The sequence below is a fragment of the Gavialis gangeticus genome, unplaced genomic scaffold (genome assembly GCF_001723915.1).
Source record: "Gavialis gangeticus isolate Ggan-Ray unplaced genomic scaffold, GavGan_comp1, whole genome shotgun sequence".
Classification (NCBI taxonomy): domain Eukaryota; kingdom Metazoa; phylum Chordata; order Crocodylia; family Gavialidae; genus Gavialis; species Gavialis gangeticus.
The window spans coordinates 26180319-26200669 of record NW_017729022.1 but is presented as its reverse complement, the minus strand read 5'-3'; the positions used below and the strand labels follow the sequence as shown (position 1 = coordinate 26200669).

Sequence of the window (20351 nt, the reverse complement as noted above, 5' to 3'; positions counted from 1 at the left end):
ACTCATGTTCATCTTGGAGTCAATAATGACTCCCAGATCCTTTTCCACCTCTGTGCTGACAAGAGGGGAGTTCCCCAGCCTGTATGTATGGTGCCGATTGTTCCTCCCCAGGTGCATCACCTTACACTTGTCTGTGTAGTGGGGGTCTGCGATACACTACCAAACCAGGAGGAAGTGGTGGATGAGGCTTTCTTCAAACAGCTAGTGGAATTTTCTGGATCATAGGTCCTGGTTCTCATGGGAGACTTCAATCACCCTGACATCTGCTGGGAGGGCAATACAGCAGTGTGCAGGAAATTTAGGTAGTTTCTGAAGAGTGTTAGAGACAACTTCCTGGTGCAAGTGCTGGAGCGGCCAACTAGGGAGTGTGCTCTTCTTGACCTGCTGCTCATAAACAGGAAAGAATTGGTGGTGGATGTAGTAGTGGATACAACTTGGGCAGCAGTGACCACGAGATGATTGAGTTCAGATTCCTGAGGAAAGGAAGGATGGAGAGCAGCAGAGTAAGGACCCTGGACTTCAGAAAGGCAGGCTTCGACTCACTCAGGGAACTCATGGGCAGGATCCCCTAGGAAGGCAGTTTGAGAGGGAGAGGAGTCCAGGAGAGCTGGTTGCACTGTAAAGAAACCTTACAGAGAATGCAGGAACAAACCATCCTGATGTGCAGGAAGACTAGCAAGTATGGCAGAAGACCAGCTTGGCTTAGCAGGGAACTTTTCAGTAACCTAAAACACAACAAGAAAGCTTATAAGAAGTGGAAACCTAGACAAACAACAAGGGAGGAGTATAAGAGCATTGTGCTTGGGCATTCAGGGATGAAATCAGGAAGGCCAAAGCACAACTGGAGTTGCAGCTAGCAAGGAATGCGAAGAGTAACAAGAAGGGTTTCTACAAGGATGTTGGTAGCAAAAGGAGGATCAGAGAAAGTGTGGGTCCATTACTGAATGGGGGATGCAACCTTGTGACAGAGGATCCATGAATGCCTTTTTTGCCTCAGTCTTCATGGGCAAGGTTAGCTCCCAAGCTACTACACCAGGCAGCCCAGTTTGGGGAGGAGGTGAGCAACCAACAGTGGCAAAAGAACAGGTTAGGGACTGTTCAGAAAAGCTGGATATGTACAAGTCCATGGGGCCGGATGGGATGCACCCAAGAGTGCTAAGGGAGTTGGCTGACATTGCAGAACCATTGGCCATCATCTTTGAAAACTCATGGTGATCTGGAGAGGTCCTGGATTACTCAAAAAAGGGCAAACATAGTGCCCATTTTTAAGAAAGGAAAAAAAAGAGGATCACAGAACTACAATCAGCTTCACCTCAGTCCCTGGAAAAATCATGGAGCAGATCCTCAATTAATCTGTTTGTAAGCACAGGAGGAGAAGAAGGTGATTAGGAACAGTTGGCATGGATTCACCAAGGGCAAAACATGCCTGACCAACCTGATCACCTTCTATGATGAAATTACTGGCTCTGTGGATGTGGGGAGACTGGTGTATATGGTGTACCTTGATTTTAGCAAGGCTTTTGATATGGTCTCCCACAACATTCTTGCAGGCAGGCTAAGGAAGTATGGGCTGGATGAATGGACTGTAAGGTGGATACAAAACTGGCTGAAGCATCAGGCTCAGAGGGTAGTAATGAATGGCTTGATGTCTAGTTGGCCACTGGTATCAAGTGAGAGTCCCAGGGGTCGATCTTGGGTCCAGTTTTGTTTAATGTCTTCATCAATGACATGGAAGATGGCATAGAGTGCACCCTCAGCAAGTTTGCAGATGACACCAAGCTGGGGGCAGTAGTAGATAGGCTGGAGGGTAGGGCTAGGATTCAGAGTGACCTAGACAAATAGGAGCATTGGGCCAAAAGAAATTTCAGAGGTTCAACAGGGACAAGTGCAAAGTCCTGCACTTAGGACGGAACAATCCCATGCACCAGTACAGGTTGGGGGCTGACTTGCTGGGCAGCAGCTGTGCAGAAAAGGACCTGGCGTTTACAGACAATAAGCTGAATATGAGCCAACAGTATGCCCTTGTTGCCAAGAAGGCTAATGGCATACAGGGCTGCACTGGTAGAAGTGTTGCCAGCAGCTCAAGGGAAGCTATTATTCCCTTCTATTCAGCACTGGTGAGGCTACATCTGGAGTACTGTGTTTAATTTTGGACCCCTCAGTACAGAAAGGATGTGGACGAATTGGAGAGAGTTCAGTGGAGGACAATAAAAATGGTTTGGGCACTGGGGGACATGACTTCTGAGGACAGGCTGATGAAACTGGGCTTATTTAATCTAGAGAAGAGAAGACTGAAAGGGGATTTAATAGCAGCCTTCAACTACCTGAAGGGACGTTCAAAAAAGAATAGAGCTAGACCACGGTGGGCAAAACGTGGCCTGCCAGGCCATTCCATCTGGCCCACAGAACACCTAAAAAAATTTAGAAAATTCATATTTATCTGCCCCTGACTGCCTGTCATGTGGCCCTTGATGGCTTGCCAAAACTCAGTAAGTGGCCCTCCATCCAAAATAATTGCCCGCCCCTGAGCTAGACTGTTCTCAGTGGTGGCAGATGACAGAACAAGGAGCAATAGCCTCAAGTTGCAGCAAGGGAAGTTTAGGTTAGATATTAGGAAGAATTTTCTCACTAGGAGGGTAGTAAACCACTGGAACAGGCTACCCATAGAGAGATTGTGGAATCTCCATCCTTGGAGGTTAAGACCCAGCTAGACAAAGCTTTGGCTGGGATGATCTAGTTGGGAATGGTGCTGCTTTGGGTTGGACTAGATGACCTCCCGAGGTCCCTTCCAGCCCTAGTTTTCTATGATAGGACCTATATACAAAGAGATCATAATCTAAGGCTGAAATTCTGAAAACACTTACTATATCCTTAATTTTTCTGCAAACTTGTACATCATTTTTTGTAGGATTCGAGGAAGAGAGGCAAAACAAGATAGTAGGAGGCTTTATAGCATCATAGCCTTCTTTCTTCTCCTTAGCAGGTCTAAAGTTATGGGAGGAAAGATTACATGAAATCAGGTGCTCTGAAATGAACCTGGAACCCCAGGAAGACCTTCCAAGAAGGGCGGATCTAGATTAGCTAACGTGGTGATGCCCGATTTGCCTGTGCATGCAAACTTGAAGATCAAAACCAAACATGATCAAATGGGGCTACTCTAATGACACAAATAGATGCAAGCGCAGTGAAATGCAAACTATGGAGCACATGCTTGTTTGCTGACTCCTTGGTGAGACCTGTATGAAGGAGGTCCTCGTCACAGCAGTGGAAAGTCATTGCTTGTGCATGGTTCTGGAAAAAAACATCTAGTTTATGACAAGGACACAAAACGAAGAAGAAGTAGCAGCTTTCTTTCTATGTTCTTTCTGAAAAAATAACAAATATACCCATGAAGCAACTTTGTATCTTGATTCAATACACCTCATTTTCCAAGACAGTGACAAAAGTCAAATGATGCCACATCATGGAAGTAAGCAAGTCCCAGAAATGCTGGGACTTTGCTGCCTAAAATAAATATATAGCTGGCTCTGCTCATAGGATGGAGAACTGATCATCAATCACTCAGTTAAGAACATGAATCTGTGTAGACATATGTAGTTGCTTACTGGGCCCAGCTGGACAGGATGAGTAACATTCTTGTAAATGAATTGTTTTTATTCTTAAAATAAATTATTTCCATTAACTGTGGAACAAAGAAAACATAAGGGGGTTCCCCCACTGCTAGCCACATAGGTCTAAATGCTCAAGACAGCCTTGGGAGTTAAAGCAGATAAAAGAACAGGGGCATCAAACTCACTTGGCCGAGTGGTGCAGGACCCGCCCTATGAGCTAGATCCAGCACTCCAACCGGTCAAGGACTGGGTGGGAAGAGACCTGGCATCCTGGACACGGCTGCTGCTGCAGGAACAGGTTGCAGTGCTGGGTTGCTTCCACAGTGCTTCCGGGGTTCCAGCACTGGTGCTTTCACGTGGGTGCTTGGCAGCCAAGGCAGCAAGAGCCACGGTTTTGGCCCCTCAGCAGCACCATGCTTCTTCCCCATGATGGCAGTCAACCTGCAGTGCCAGGCTTATTCCTGCAGCGCAGCTGGGGAGCTCCAGCACTGCGCGTCTCTCCCAGGTGCTTGGCTGCCACCAGGGGAAGGTGTCTTATCACGGGCTGGGTGACCCAACTCTACGGGCCAGATGTTTGGCATGCCTGAATTACAAGAACTGGTGCATGTTTTATGAAGGAGACAAGGTTAGGGAAAAAGAAATAAAATTTCTGGAAAAAGGACATCTGTAAAGGAAGAGGTGAGGAGGAGAGGGGGCAGGGAAACTGCAAACTGAGAAGCTTCATGGTCAGTCAAAAAGGGCATTGTACTTCCTCTGCTAAGTGATTCCTTCAAGGTAAAATTTATTTTAAGAATCACTCAAGAGACCTTTGTTTTAGGATCAGAATTAAATCCATGTTCTTTACAAGGGCAGGCAAAGTTATTTGAGTAGATGTGATATTTTTTATTAGACCAACTGAGTAGTTGGAAAAAAGGTCTTTGCAAGCTTTCGGGTGCAATTGCCCTTCTTCAGGCATAGGAAGCCTCTGCTGTCTGAGACTCCAAGGAATGAAAGAAGCTAAAAGTGAGAATGTAAATAGGTGGAAATTAGAAAAACCAAAAAGGTAGCGGTGCAGGGAAGAGAGGGGGGAAAAAGCCAAAGGTAAGTAAGGGAGACTCTACTGTAGTAGTTTTCCAAGGTAGGAAAGAAGCTGTCTGTGAAAAAAGGAAATAGCTGGAAATTAGGAAGACAAAAAGTAGAAAAGGAGGGGAAGGGCAGAAGTGGGGGGATGGAAAGAAAAGTATAAAAGGTCAGGTCTGGCAAGTAGCTGGTGAATCAGATGTTATGCAGGTTGTAATGCATCATAAATCCAATGTCTATATCGAGTCCATGATTTTTTGTATCCAGTAGATTTACAAGGGATCATCACAGGAATGTCCTAGTAACAGTGCCATCTAGGGGCAACAAAAGTCAGCTTTATAAAAAAAACTCTTGACATCAGGATCTTGGAAGTTAATGAAAAATGCTGCAGGTAATTTAGTCTTGTGGGGGCCAATCTTTTTGGCAGGCATGCCACAAAGTAAGCCCCACACCCTCTAAGTGCCTCTCCAATCCCGTTCCTGATATGTTGCTCTGATTTCTGCTCCCTGCCCTATCTGCCAGTGTGTTTCTTCCTCACCAATGCATCACGTGCCACACACACAGGCTGCCTGCTCTGCTTATGGCATGAATTCATAGATTGTAGAGTTGGAAGGGACCACAATGGATCATCATGTCTGACTCCCTGCTCCTAGCAGGAAAGAGGGCTGAGGTCAGATGACCCCAGCCAGGCGACTGTCAAGCCTCCTCTTGAAGACCTCCAAGTTAGGTGATAGTACCACCTCTCTTGGCAGCCCGTTCCAGATTCTGGCCACCCTTACTGTGAAATATCTCATCCTAATGTCTAACCCTGAATCTGCTCTCCACTAGTTTGCACCCATTATTCCTAGTTACTCCCTGGGGTGCTCTGGTAGATCACGCATCTTCAATTCTCTGTTATCCTCCCTTGATAAACTTATAGGTGGCTACAAGGTCTCCCCTCAGATGTCTCTTGTGAAGGCTGAAGAGATCCAGATCCCTCAACCTCTCCTTGTAGGGTCTTTCATGGAGGCCACTAATCATGCGAGTGGCCCTCCTCTGAACCCTCTCCACATTCTCCGTGTCCCTCTTGAAATGCGGCACCCAAAACTGGACACAGCACAGTACTCCAGCTGTGGCCTGACCAATGCCACATTGAGGGGGAGCATCACCTCCCTCAATCTGTTGGTCATACACCTGGTAATGTAATGCACGATAAGGTGTGATTGGCTTTGTTGACGGCCTTGTTACACTGCTGGCTCATGTTCATCTTGCAGTCAACTGTGACTCCAAGATCCCGCTGCGCTGCTGAGGAGGTCATTCCCCAACCTATAGGTGTGTTGGGGATTCCTCCTCCATAGGTGGAGTACCTTGCATTTATCTTTATTGAATTGCATCCTATTTCGTTCTGCCCATTGACCCAACCTGTCCAGATCCAGCCTGTATCTGCTCCCTGCCCTCCAGTGTGTTAACTTTGCGCCATAACTTGGTATCATCTGTGAAGTTGGAGAGGGTGCTCTCCACACCCTCGTCCAAATTGCCGATGAAGATGTTAAATAACACCGGTCCAAGGACCAAACCCTGTGGGACCCCACTGCCCACCTCCTTCCAGGCCAAGAATGACCTGTCCACCACCACACTCTGGGTGTGGTCCCCAAGCCAGTTGCCACCCACATGCCATAGGTGGGCAACCCCTGCCACAGACCATCTAGAGTCAATTCCTCTACAAAACCAGGGAAGTATGAACATCAGATCATTTCTACTTTTGATCACAGAAGGCTGCACTCACTTTTCTGTATGTTCTGCCCCATATTTTACTTGATTCCATTCAAATTTGTCACATAATATAGCCTATCTTTTGCCTCCAGAGTTTAAGCCAAAGAGTTTCAGCTTAAGCACCTTCCTTACAGTTCATCACAGGCACAAATAAAACTGGACAAAACAGATGCTGCAGCTCAGGAGGAGTACACCAATAAAAGAAAGAAATGACTGGGACATGCCCAGCATCACTCTAAAGCAACTGCATTGCTTCCATTGAAGGAGGAAGCACGTGTGACATGCCTCACTGATACATTCCTGAGCCAGGTACTGAGGTGATGTAAACATCACCTGATGTAAAACAGAAACCCAAAGCAGCTGACTGAGCCTTCTGCCTCTGTTATTTGACTTTCATTTACCTGGGCTGGCTTGTCTCACAGTTTGTGTCCCAGCACATTCACACCAGAGACATGTTAGGGTGCAGACACACAACACATAGCTCTTTTAAACTGCAGTTTAAACTGCTAGTGTCCAGATGCACAAGCCAGTATAGAATGGTTTAAAACTTCCTGGAACATTTCAAAAACATACCTGGATGATCAAGTCCTCTGTGAAAAATGTTTGGTGTCATGTATGGACACCAAGCTTTCCATGACTAGTATCTGGTCAGTCTTTCAGGCATCCCACAATGCATACCCTGCTTCCCTACTCCAACTTCCACAGGACAACTGTCTGTTTTGGTAATGCTCATTGCTCAGGGGGTGGGGAGAGATGAATTGGAATGAATTGAGCAGCTTTCTAGGAAAAAATGTTTTTAAAGCTGCAGGCTTAGACGCAGAAACGTTGTGCAGCCCCCAGAATACCCCATCCCCTGGCAATGCACAAGCAGGGGTCCAGGCAGCTGTAACCAACCCCATGCAGGCAATTGGGGTCTTCCGCCTGGCTAGATTCCTGGGGTAGCTCCAGGCACTGGGAGGCATGCTGGGCTGGGTACTCACCCCCACCCCCTGGTGACAGTGTGTCAGCACTGCAATGCCTTAAGGCAATTTCTTTGATCCAGCCTTGGTTGTGTATATGCAGATACCTCCGATTCATGAACCAGTTCCAAATTAGTGACATTCTTGAAACAGTTCACTTGTTATGTGTCTGCACCCTTGTTTTTTACAATGAGTTGGGTCTAATCTCCAACAATTTTCTTCTACCAATAATTACTCGCAATTATTGTGTCTAGGAGAATTAAAAGGTGTATATATTACCTCTGATGCTTGCTTTAGCTTGCTCTATCCCACGTTTCCTGCAGTGCAATGTTACAGAGTCATTTCCTCTGCAGCACTTGGTCCAAGATACTGATTATAATCATTTTCAGGGCAGCTGCTGTTCCCTTTCCCCTAGTTCCTGGATGTGTACCTCAAGCTGAACCTGCTTTATGGAAACTTTTTCAGCTAAAGGGCTTCTTCTCAGCTATAAAGTTACACCTCGGTGTTTTGGAATCCTTCTGTACCTTGGCTTATAGGAATTACTTATTTATGATGTCAAGAGAAGCTGAAACTTGCATCTTTTCAGCTTCATCTTAATTCCAAAGCTAAACCTATCCAGTAACTCCAGTCAGAGAAAAATAAAAATACAAAGTATGTGAAAAGCATTGCTCCCCCCCCCAAAATAGTGTAAGACAACAGAAATCTTGAGGGACTCACCTAAGGTAAACAGGACAGAGGCTCTTTTTGTTAGAATGTATCACAGATACAATGTTTAAGGCCAGATATGTCACATATAGGTTCCCAAAATAAGATCTCTAACTCCAAAGTAATGCATCTAAAAGAAAGCAGCCTCCTTTTCAGGATGCAAGAATCTGACATTCTCTATTTACTGCCATGGAAGTAGAGGAAAGTTGCCTGTTCATCTCTGAAAAGTCTGATCAATTTATCCCAATACCTAACAATGAAGTTTAATGCCCACATTTAGGTACCATATTGAAAATCATGGGACATAAGTTCCTGTGTACATTTTTCAGTTTATTCCCTTATCCCATTATCTGATACTTTGTTTTTTCAGCCTAGTACTCTCTTCCGGAGGTTCCAAGCCTCTAATGGACATGCGGGTTCTACATGAACTTTCCCATTTGAACATAGGCAGAGGTGGAGAAACTAACCCACTTAAAAACTTAAAAGCTGTCTTTCCCAAGGTCATTAGAAATTGCAATTCTTTTTTACGCTTCATCCAGGGAAGACTGGCCAATTCAGGTCCTCTATCCGCTCTGAAGGTAACAGAGCCATCTTTTTACTATTAATGGTTATCAAAATAAGTCTGTCTCATCTGTGACACATTTCTTGTGAATCCTGTTGGAGTTAGTTAACTAGCTAGTTTTTTTGGCATATTTGTGTGCTTTGATATGGAACACACATTCTCAGTCCAAAAAAGTTACTGATATTTTTATGAGTTTTCCTCAAGCCTCCCTTAATTGCCCACTTCAAACAAAATAATTTATTCCTCATTGCTGCTGCAGTTAGTTTGCCAACTAGACTGTCATGGTTCTTGCTTTACACATAATAGCAAACATGCCCATTCACTGCTTAACTACAGGAACTATGTAGGGACACACAAGCACCATATCAGCAAATTACGTATTATCTTAGGTTACATGACTCCCTACACATTTCTTGGAAAAGTTGACTTTTTACTACGTTGGAGGGCATATCCAGGGTGCACACTCTGTGCAACAGGTAAGGGACCCAGGTGAGAAGGGAAAAGGTCGAGGTCTTGGGTAATAATGTAAATATTCAGGCATATTTTCTCTGATTTCCAGAACTAGTTGAAACATATAAACATATATATTTAAATCATGGGTTTAAAACACTCTGAAACAGGAAAGAGATCTTTTTTTCTTGCTTCAGCCAAGGAGAACAGGGCAGGGTTTTGTGCTTGCCCAAGGCTGCAGAAGGTGGGGGACCTGCTCTGCACTCTTTCTTACCATAGGCCTAGTACAGAGCGGATCATAACCACCAGCCCAAAGCCTTGGCTGGGTCCACAGCACAGCTGATCTGGTGCAAGGGTGATGGGTATAACAGAATCCTTTTAGTTCCTGGAGTATTACAACATAAGAACTTTAAAAAAGCAAACTAGACAAAAAGGACTTCATAATTTAAGTTCCACAATGTGAACCGGAGGCGAGGCAAAAGCTCTCTCCTTCTCTCAAGAAGTGTACAGCCTCTAAGAGAGCACTCTGGTAAAATCTCCATGAGATGCAGTTTTACAATTACTGCAGCCAATTGTTTATTATTCACATGGGATTCATATTTCCAAACATTACTGAAAGCTATTCTAAACCAAGTGTGCAGTATTATGGTGTAGTGAAAGTTCACATGCAATTCTGATCTTTGATTCTTTGAAGAAAATCACCTGGAGATAAACTAAGAGCCTCTTCTGCACTGTATTTCTTAGCCTGCGGGGGTTTCTCATGATGTTTATTTGTCTGAAACTAGAAACTCCATAGCTCAAGAAGTCATCAGCTCCTGCTGCTTATTCCTCCCTTCCTTAAGGTAATAATTTTCTGCAAGTGACACCACAGTCTCCATAGTAATTAACTGTGATGTCAAATACAAAGGCTGGAACATTGGTGGGGGGGATAAAGGAAGCAGCAAAAGGAAAATGATTTTTTAAGGAATGGAGTTCAGTGGCCCAGGAAGAGGTACTTAGTGATAACTGAGTGTAGACAAGTGTTTGAAAAGAAGACAGAACTGCCTCATTAGAAATTATGAGAGTGAAACATGTTTTCAAGATCTTTTACCAGCCTTCACTGTTTACTTACCATCACTATATATGTTTTGTTTTTGCTAAAAGGAGGTACTATTCTATAACTAAGCTACTCCAGTGCATGATAGCTTCAGTTCTGCTGTATTTAAAATGCAGGTAAAGCACCCACTAATCAAATGGGATGAGCACAGGGTGACTGGGGAACAAAACATTTTCCAAGCAGACTGGCTTTTCAACCTCCTGCCTAGTTAAACTTTCCATCAGTTTCTGAAAACTGCAGCCAAAGGGTTCTCTTGCCCATCATCTATTGAGTCCCTGTTGCCTCTGCCTCTTTCCTGCTTTTCCAAGTATGCTGGCAATCATCACTAGCAGGGCACTACCACATGGCCTATAACTATATCATTGTCAAATGTATTACTACTATCTGTATAGCAACAAATTTGTATTCCCTCACAGGTGTTAAGCAAGAGCAAAATCCCTGAGCATTTACAACCCAAGTGCATAAACAGACAAAAACCAGATGGTGCAGGGGGGTGTATTTCAGTGAGTTTCACAGAGCAGATGTGCTAAATCCGCAGTTGGTTAGAACCAAGTTATATATCCAAACGCTTTAAATGTTTCTGCAGCTACTGCTGTGTGTGAAGTCATTTGGAAATCAGTCATTTTTATCTTCAGAGCTTCACAAATATTTTTTTCCTAGCCTTATCTACAGAATAAGCCCTTTATCAAAAGTGATCTACCTGCTGGTATGTCTCAGAGAAACTTAATCAACTGACAGGCAGACTGAATAAGGCTTTAATGTTCCTTTGGCCCCTGCTACAACCATGCATTCATTCAGCACAAGCAGACAGAGCCAGCATATATTTCTGCTGAACTGGAGCTCTGTCCTGAAGGCAGACTTGCAGGAAGACAAGCTCCCTTTTCACCGAGAAGCTGCACAACACATTCCTTCTACCTCAAGTCTAAGAATGCAGCTGTTTTCCCATCAGCAAAAACTCCCCTGGAACAGTACACTGAACCCCTACCCTAACTTATCAAGTCATAGAAGATCAGCAGATACAAAATGCTGCCAAACGCACAAGGTTATCAACGTTACAGAAAATAGTGAGCCTTGAAATAGTGAACAGTCCTAATGCGAGCCAAATTAAAAAAAAAAAAAATAAAAAAAATCAAGGCTTAATCTTTACTTTTTTAGGGGTAAAAAAACCCATCAGAGGACAGTGACCTCAGACTTTTTCCCCTTAGAATTTCCCAGCAATATCTCTGACAGCAACAGTGCCAGTAAAGACAAGATGCCACAAGCCACTGGTGTTTTAACCAGAGTCAGTCTGCTTTGAGTATGCTCAGATAACACGGTGGTTGAAGTGCCAGCAGCATGTCAAGCCAAGCACTCCAACTTGGAACTGCTGTGGTGGTAGCAATATCGAGAAAATTTAGAAAGAACTGCTAATACAGGGGATGCTTTGCATTTTCATCATAGGATAGAACCATGGCCTAGCTCCTTAACACAGCTCAGTCACCTTTGGAAAATGAAGTCCAACAACAAGCAACACATATTTACTACTCATTGCAGTCTTCCTGCAAACCTAGAGCTGGTTTTAGTAGAGAACCCCTTGATTCGTTTCTCCCCAAACCTCAAAGACCTTTAAATAAAGAATATAACAATATTTTAGTGTACTGCTGCTGCCCCTTCACTTAAGGAAGCATAAAAGCGTAGTGAGTACACTGGAGAACAAATATAATAAGCCTACAAATGCATTCCAGGTATATTTCTAATGCATTATTTCAGTAGCTGCTCATTGGATATATAGTTATGGTTGTTAAAATATCATATACAGTGCAATTCTACTGGTAAGGTCAGGTAAAAGATAGGAACCACACATACTAAAGATGTTAATTGTGTTTTTCCTCTTCATGCAAACAAAAGTAACTGAAATAGAGACGTCAGAATAATATTAAAATAACATTTTGTGTATTAGAACCAGTTTTTCCCCCCCATTGAACAAACAACTTCAGACAGATTATTGATTTGTATATATAAAAAAACCCCAAACCCAAAAACAAACACCCCACCCCCCCTTCCAGTAAGCAGGATTACTTTTACCTCAGGTTTGCCAAGTTTGGCTGCATTTTCACTACATGACTTCTAGCACAGAGAACATTCGTAATAAAAATACAAAACACTCACAGAGCACCTAACGAGCAGATGTCCCAGGACCACCAAATCCAAATACTTGTTTCTACATGCAAGAACCAGTTGATGGCAACCATTTTCATTTTCCAGCCCCATCTCATTTCTGCCCAAGATCCCCCATACTGTTTAAAAGGTGGACAACCTGAAAGACTTCTTTCTTCATACACACAGAGCTCTGGCTCGTGGAGAAAGCAGGATCCCTGCCACCAGACAAGGGTTGATGGGTGGATATACAGGGACCCTAGTGCAGGGATAAAGGATGACTACAGAGTCCCCAGTTATGGGGAAAGGGTGGGGGGAATAATGCCACATATAAAAGCTATAGTGAAGATGGGGAACATACGCAGTCCCTTGCATGAGTGAAGAGACCAAATGAGTTTATAAGGAACCCCTGAAGTAGAGGAGGATGGCACACGAAGAGCCTGACAGGTAGAAGAGGGATGAAAAGAGCCTCCTGTGTGTACAATTAGCTTAACTAAACAAAAACTACAAAGGGTGCATCCACATATACAAGTTTAGCACCACTTGTAGCTTTGTGTCTTGTATTGCAGATGCTGTATTTAAGTAAAGAGCCAGCCAATTCAATCAATCCAGGAAACATATGCAGCAGCAATTCTTTCCCCACAAATATAACAAGTAACTAAAATTCTGTGCGTTCCCTAGGACACTGATGCTCAAGCTACGTAACTGTATCAAGGCAGCAATGTCATCCCAAGATTAGGTAAGTCTGGCTGTTAATGTCGTGAAACATTTGATAAAGAAAGAGACAAAAAGAAAAGTCCAAGAAATTATTTTATTCATTAGGCATAATGGGCAAAACCCAAAGTAAAACTTCAATATATGAAAAAAATCCAGTCAAGCACCCTATAGGACTTTCCAGCAACAGAGTGCATTTATTGTGTACCCTCTTAAATAGCCAGTGTTTAAATCACTCCCTTAATTTTCTCTTGCAGTTTTGAAGATCTGCTCCTGTCCCATTTTTAAGGAGCCATTTTTACTATCACACATTTTTGGCTAGTTTTCTCCCCATGTAATATATTCACATCAATCCCATCTTAGGTCTGGTCATACAGGCTTCTATATCAGTCATTTCATTTCTAACTCTAAAATGTAAATAAATCACAAGGACATTCTTAGAGGAGCTTGTGCACAGCACAAATTAGTGCAACCTGCTTTCTCAGTGCACAGACTGAAGAATGTGCACCTAGAGATCAGACAGTGCTAAACACACTTCTCAGCACTCCAGATTGGTTTTTAAGCTAACAAATTATAGGATTTATAAAAATGTTTATAAAAGAAATTTTCCTTGGACCTGTACAATGCCTAAGACACAGTTGGTAAAGACACAAAATTCTTTAGCTGTTCATAATACTGAAACAATACAGAGTAGTATGATGTAAACTTAGGCTACCCTACCCAAGAGAAATAGATTTTTTAAAAAATCAAGTACTCTGAAAATTGAATAAATAATTTACAAGCCTGAAAACAGGCTTCACTGTAAAAGGTGACTGAGATTGCTTCTTGCACATTAAAACAACATTAAGGTTTTTGATCATTTGCAATGTTAAAAAGCTTAGAGGACCCAGCTATCCAGTCATTTTTGTGGGTTACTGTAAAACCCAAACACCTGTTTCTGCTTATAACTTAAAACTACTGCAGATAGACATAAAAATGCAATGACTAAAGTAGTGCAAATAAATTTTAAGCACTTGCAGATCTGGTAAACACATTTAACAGATTTACTGAAAGCAGGAAAACTGGCATGTTAATGTTTTTTATAAGATGGTTCTTTAGCCTTTCCCAAATGGCTAAAAAACTAAGCCTGGCTTTGGCACAGAGCAGTCATTTATACACCACAAATTACTGCAGAACATGTGCCCACCACAAGCTCCTCATTGGTTGCTGCAGATTTCCTGAAGGGACCCCAACATAAGATTCCCAGCAATTCTTTGGGTTCTTATACTAACAGTGAACCTTTTCAGGGAAAGGTGTCTGCATGGGTGAGATGCAGAAGAGCAAAAACTAAAACAGTATGAGGTTCACATCACTTTCTACCCCAATGACAGTTTACACATACTTATTAAAAAGATCCCTTTGGGCCCTGTCTGGACAGTTTTTTAGCTGCCCCCAATATTTCCACGTGCCAGCCATAAAGCAATTTTCATTAATGTAAGAAAATTGTGAAGCAGAAACAGGAAATGTTCCAAATATCAGTGACTTTATCAAATACTGTTAGTTGTAAAGATTAACTCAAAGTGCATCTCCAGCATTGGGGGTAGGGGGGGAGCTGGTTCAAGTTGATCATTACAGCTGCTGTCTCCATTCATCATTTCACTAATAATTCTACTCAAACCATTCAGCTGAAAGTAATTCACATAGTTAACCAGGATCCATGCATATATATTTTGCTTTTCTCTGATTTAAAAAAATCCCTATTTTTTGGTTAAAAAGTAATTCCAAATCCACATTTTTCCATGTTTAAAATGAACCACCACTGTATGTATGCATGCATATATATATTAGTGGTGTTTCATTTAAATGACAGAAAAATGTGGATTTGGGGTTACTTTTTTTGTTTTTACTGGAAATTAGGGATTTTTTTTTAAATCAGAGAAGACCAGGATCCCTATACATAAGGAATCATGTTGAAATCAGAGTTCTGGTTGACAGCTTTTTTAACATAAACAGCAAAAAAGCAAGGTGCCCTTTCATTGTCTAAAAGTCAAAAAGGCAGCAAGTGTCCTTATATATTGGAATATCTGCATGTATAGGCCTCAAAGCTTCTTTACAATAATAATAATAACAATACCTGTCAGGATCACAGAGTCAGAATTCCTTCAATATTTACTGAAAGAGTAGCCACCATTAGTTCATTTGGTATGGATGTGAAAGTCACAGCAACTCTTACAGCATTTACCCCGATACGATGAATGCTTTTCCCAAGAAATGCTGGTTTATGGACACTGAACCAATTTACTCTTACTGCTTTCCTGTTCACCAAGTTTGAAGTGAGTATATGCTAAAATGCCTAACAATGTGCACAGAATCCCAAGACCTTGATTTACTGATAATGGATCCTTAAATAAGATGTACCCTCCTAGAAGAGTGATGCAGAACTTGAAATGTCCAAACATATTATACCTGCGTATCTGTTAAGGATAACAATTGTCAAAAAAACAAATCACCATCTAAACCAAAAATAACCTGTGGCATTTCACATAGATTTCTTTCCCCACAACTTTCCACTTTAATCTGTGCAATTATGATACGTGACAAATTGCATTCACATGAGATGTTTCATCCAATTTGCTGCACAAATCAACCAACACATAAACAACAATCACTTTATACACTTCTTACAGACAGCCACAAAGGTACATGCAAATGTTCTCAGAGACAAAAAGATCACATTACTGCATTAACGACCAGTGTCTAAATGAACCATAAGAAAACAGGCTAAAACTGGATTGAGCTCTTCCAATTGTAACATTCAGGATAAAGTTGGTAAATTACCAATTTGCCCAGGCTTTTATTTCCATTATAATATATAGCTGAGTTACCACAAATCCTATTCATCTGAAAATAGGAAGTGACAAACACAAAGGATACGTGACAGGAGAGGTATTTCCAATGATCCAGTAAATGGACAAGTTTACCATAAAGGCTATTATACCAGACAGCAGCACCATTATCTGTGGATTAACAGACATAGTCAGTAATCCAACATATTTCTCACTGTCTTCAGTTACACCTCAAGTTGTTTAAGTAAGTTTCTTTACTTTCAAATACAAATCAGGAAACATCACATAAGAGAACAAATAAAATTGAGAACAGAATAAAGCAAATATTATTTCAAATTCAGTGCAGACAACTTGAGTAAGAAGTTCAGAACATGTTTGTGAAAGGCAAACAGAACTACAACACGCATTGTTTCTTCTTTATTCCCTCTGTCTGAGGCAGCGGCCCCAGAAATTCAACTGAGCCCTCACACAACAATTTTATGCAGTAGGTATATTGAAGGTAATTTGCCATTTCCTTGATTTCTTGCAACTAAGACTCCTACATGCAAAGATGAATGGGCTGAAAAAGACAGTCAAATCCATTGACAAAGATGCCAAAGTGGCACAAAGTCACCTCTCTCACTTCCTTTACTGTCAAAAGTGATATTTGAACCTGTTGTACTAAGTGATGAAAGCACTGGTATCTAATTTAAAATAAAATAAAAAGAAGAAATAAATCTTACCACAGCAGAAAGCGTCCATGGTCCAAATATCCCCCCTTCTCCAAATACTGGCTCAAAGAAGGGTACAGTACAGAACAACATGGCACAGGACATTGGTGCCTGATAGTACAACAACTGCATAGAGTTCACCTGCAGCTCATGCTGCTTGGCTCCCACCCACTAAAACCAAAAGGAAAAATGGTGTTAAACATGAGAAAAATCAAACCCTAACATAAAAGCAAACTTGGTTACTGATGTGGAGGGAATTTAATATGGACAATATTGTTTTCCACCTCTCCTTATGTCTCAACCAGAGATGTACTGGTCTTCACTTTACTCTGGGTAGGCAGTGCTGAGCAGACTGACGAGGGAAAAAAAAAAAGAACATGAATAATTTCTTTCAACAAGCTATCTAATAGTTAGCTCTTGACTTTTTTTTCCCTTTGTTTCTCCTATATCTCTTCCCATATTTTATGAGAAAAGTCTTCTACCCGGGTACAGATAGAACAGTGGAAGGGTTGTAAAACTGCTGGCTTCTGTCTTTCTAATACTACACTCTGAACCAAGCATAAAAACATACTGAGTGCCTTCCACAAAAAGAGCAAACAAAATTGTGAGATCTACTAGTACTTGTAATATTCTGTATTGGGGGATGCCACAACATGATTATCAAAGTTGCAACAGACTACACCATGTTACTGGCATGCTATCAACATACAACTGTTAAAAATCTCACATATTTTAACAGAATATTTTATGTTGTTCTTCAAAGTATAACAACTTTGCAGTGTATCCTTATGACAGAGGTCCACAGGGAACCAATATTTCAAGTACTACATGGTATCATTACATTACAAATAAAGCTCCTACCATAATATGTATGTTACTTATCCTTATCTCCTCCTTTTTATTTTCCACTTCATTTATCATTAACCACTATATGAGCAAATATGCATGATGAATACCAATTTAGCTTTCAGTTATACTATGCATGAATTTATTTTGATATAGAAAACTCCAATTTAAACAATATGCATAATTCAGAATAATTGCTGCATGTTAGTTTCTATGATTACTAAGATGAATGTTATAAAAAGCTGGGAGACAAAGGATTTTTAATGCTTACTTTGGCATTTTACTGAAGAAATGCTCTACAGCTAACATTTAATAAAATTAATATAGTGAAATGATCACAGTTCTAAATTAAAACACATCAGAGCTTTCTGTGAAAGGACAAAACCTGATTTCACCTAAATAGCAACTAAGATTTCTGCAAGATACACACAGTCTGGCCATTCCAGGTAACGTTGCCTGTTTCTTGTTTCTTTTAATACATTTTAAGACTAAATGGAACCTTTATCTTCATGTAGTCCAGGGGTGGGCAATTATTTTGGGCGGAAGGTCACTTACTGAGTTTTGGCAAGCCATTGAGGGCCACATGACAGGCACCCCAGGGCAGATGAATATTAATTTTCTAAATTTTTTTTAGGGGTCCTGCAGCCAGGATAGAATGGCTTGGCAGGCCGCATCCAGCCCGCAGCCCACATTTTGCCACCCCTGATGTAGTCTGACCTCTTGAAATACAGGCCAACCAATTCACTCTACCCAGAGCTAATTTTTGTGCTACCACTTGTGAATCAGAAAGACATCTAGTCTAGGCATTTTGATCTAAAGATATCAAGTGATGAAGGATCCACCTCAACAGGATGAGAACTCTATCCTGGGAAAAAGGAATTCATAAAAGGACTTTGGGATCCTGGTGGATAATAGGCCAACTCTGAGCTTCCAGTGGGAGGCCAGGGCTAAATGTAGCCCTGGATGCATAAACAGGGGAATGTCAGACAGGAATGCTATACTACCTCTTTATTTATCATGGGTGCAACCACTACTGAAATACAGTGTCCCACTGTAGTATTCACAGTTCAAGAAGGATGTTGAAAAATTGGAGACGGTTTAGGGAAGAGCCAAGAGAATAATTAAAGGATTAGAAAACATGCCTTAAAGTGGGACACAAGGAGCTCAATCTGTTAAATTTAACAAAGAGAAGGTTAAGGGGTTACTAACAGGGAAAGAATTCTGATAATAGAGAGCTCTTCAATCTCAGACAAAAGTGTAAGAAGATCCAATAGCTGGAAGATGAAAGTAACCACAAAGTTTTGACTCTCAAGGATAATCAAAACTAGAACAACTCACCAAGCACTGTGGTAGATTGTCTGTGACTAGACATTTTTAAGTCAAGAATGGATGTTTGTCTTTTCTAAAAGATATATGCCAATTCAAGTAGATATCAACTCAGGTAAGCCCAATGTCTTGCATTAAGACAGGAGAGCAGCCTAGATGTCCACAATAATCCCCTATAATTTTATAATCTTAGAATCCTAAAATAAACTGTACCAATGGTCAGTCCCTTCTACTGTTAAAAATGTGCACATTTTCTGAAATAGCCCACAAGCATCTTAGTCACTGTATCTATATACCTTTTTCTGCTAGAACAAAGAGATGTCTATTAAATGAAATGTCTTTCCCATCTAGGTGCTGGTATAGTGTTGCAATAGCTTTAAAACATTTTTAGACCATTCAGCTCATTGACATTATGTTCCACTATTTGAAACAGTCAGTTCTGTTGCAACATTTGGTGAAAAATAAAAAAGAAAGAAAGAATAATAGTTACCAACCACTTGATACAGAGATGTAACCAGAACACCCAGGGTAGCAAACACAATTCCAAGGAAGTTAAACTTGACATCGTAATAGGAGTTTAAGAACACACCTAAAGTTATGGGAATCTGCAAGAAAAAACACAGAGCAGTTCATATTATTTACATTTACTGGAGGCGGAAGTCAAAAGCTTGAAACTTAGTCTACCCATGATGCTTTGGAAGTGCCTTCCCCCATCCATCCAGTAACCAGCTGACCCAGGATTCCCCAGGGCTTCCAGGAGTTACAGAACAAGAACCCCGGACATTCAGCATCCACACGCAACTTTGCAGATGTCCTCCTCTCACTGCTTCAGGCAGGCCTGCATTTTTGTCCCGGGCTGGCTCCTACCCAGGCTTGTCACAGATGAGACTCGAGCCACGTATCCCTCAACACGTGAAAAGCAGAAAACTGCCACAAACCCACCAAGCCTGAGCCAGACATTAGGGCTCTGCTGAGTGGCCTGTCAGGGCCCGTGGGGGGGCTGTGGTGTCAGTTCCAGGGGGTTTAAGGGACCAGGATGTGCCCAAGGCAGCGGCACCCCAGCACAGAGCAGCCCAGCCTGCCTTTCTTGCCCAGAGGCTTTGCCAAAGGGCTGAGCCTGGAAGAGGCAGAGCAAGTGAGGGAAAGGCCCCTGCCACACACCCTCGGCCATGGTCCACCCCAAGCTCTCTGAGCCCCGGTGGCAGAGGGCCCCCCTCACCAGAGTGAGCTTGATGCGCAGGGGGAAGGTCTTGCCGTAGGCCAGGGTCTGGATGGCCACGATGGCCGGGGTGGTCATGGCCTTGGCCAGCTGGTAGGTGCCGATGGTGTTGTTCTGCAGGGACAGGTTGGTGAAGACCACGAAGCCGCAGAAGCTGAGGGCCAGCGGCAGCACCTGGCCAGGCCGCAGGCTCTTGGGGGCGAAGACGCCCAGCGCCTGGCACAGCGACAGGCCGAGCCAGGTGGCGCCGAAGTGCACGAGCGTGAGGCTCAGGTTGGGGAAGCCCAGGTGCACGTACAGCCACTTGTTCAGGAACACGATGCAGATGGACGAGCCCAGGTTGGCCACCAGCGCCGCCGCCAGCCGGCCCCGCGCCGCCGC

General features: G+C 42.4%; 1 protein-coding gene and 2 long non-coding RNA genes across 3 annotated transcripts in view; 1 reads left to right on the top strand and 2 right to left on the bottom strand.

The window, feature by feature from the left end:
• LOC109295714 overlaps positions 1-13479 on the bottom strand; it is a 26647-nt gene extending 13168 nt beyond the window's left edge. The window contains exons 1-2 of the long non-coding RNA XR_002096819.1: positions 12259-13479; positions 11741-11797 (exon numbers count right to left, since the gene is read on the bottom strand). This is a non-coding gene — a long non-coding RNA (uncharacterized LOC109295714). The remainder of the gene's footprint in view (positions 1-11740; positions 11798-12258) is intronic.
• Positions 6262-13998, top strand: LOC109295713. The gene is made up of 3 exons (XR_002096818.1): positions 6262-6272; positions 13235-13246; positions 13475-13998. It is a non-coding gene; the product is annotated as an uncharacterized LOC109295713 (long non-coding RNA).
• A 930-nt stretch (positions 13999-14928) lies between these two features.
• Positions 14929-20351, bottom strand: SLC35E3 (solute carrier family 35 member E3; the record flags this gene model as incomplete). The annotated part of the gene is made up of 5 exons (XM_019515779.1): positions 14929-15489; positions 15958-16040; positions 16592-16750; positions 19246-19356; positions 19971-20351. Coding segments are annotated over 5 exons (921 nt in total), but the record flags the coding sequence as incomplete, so codon positions are not given.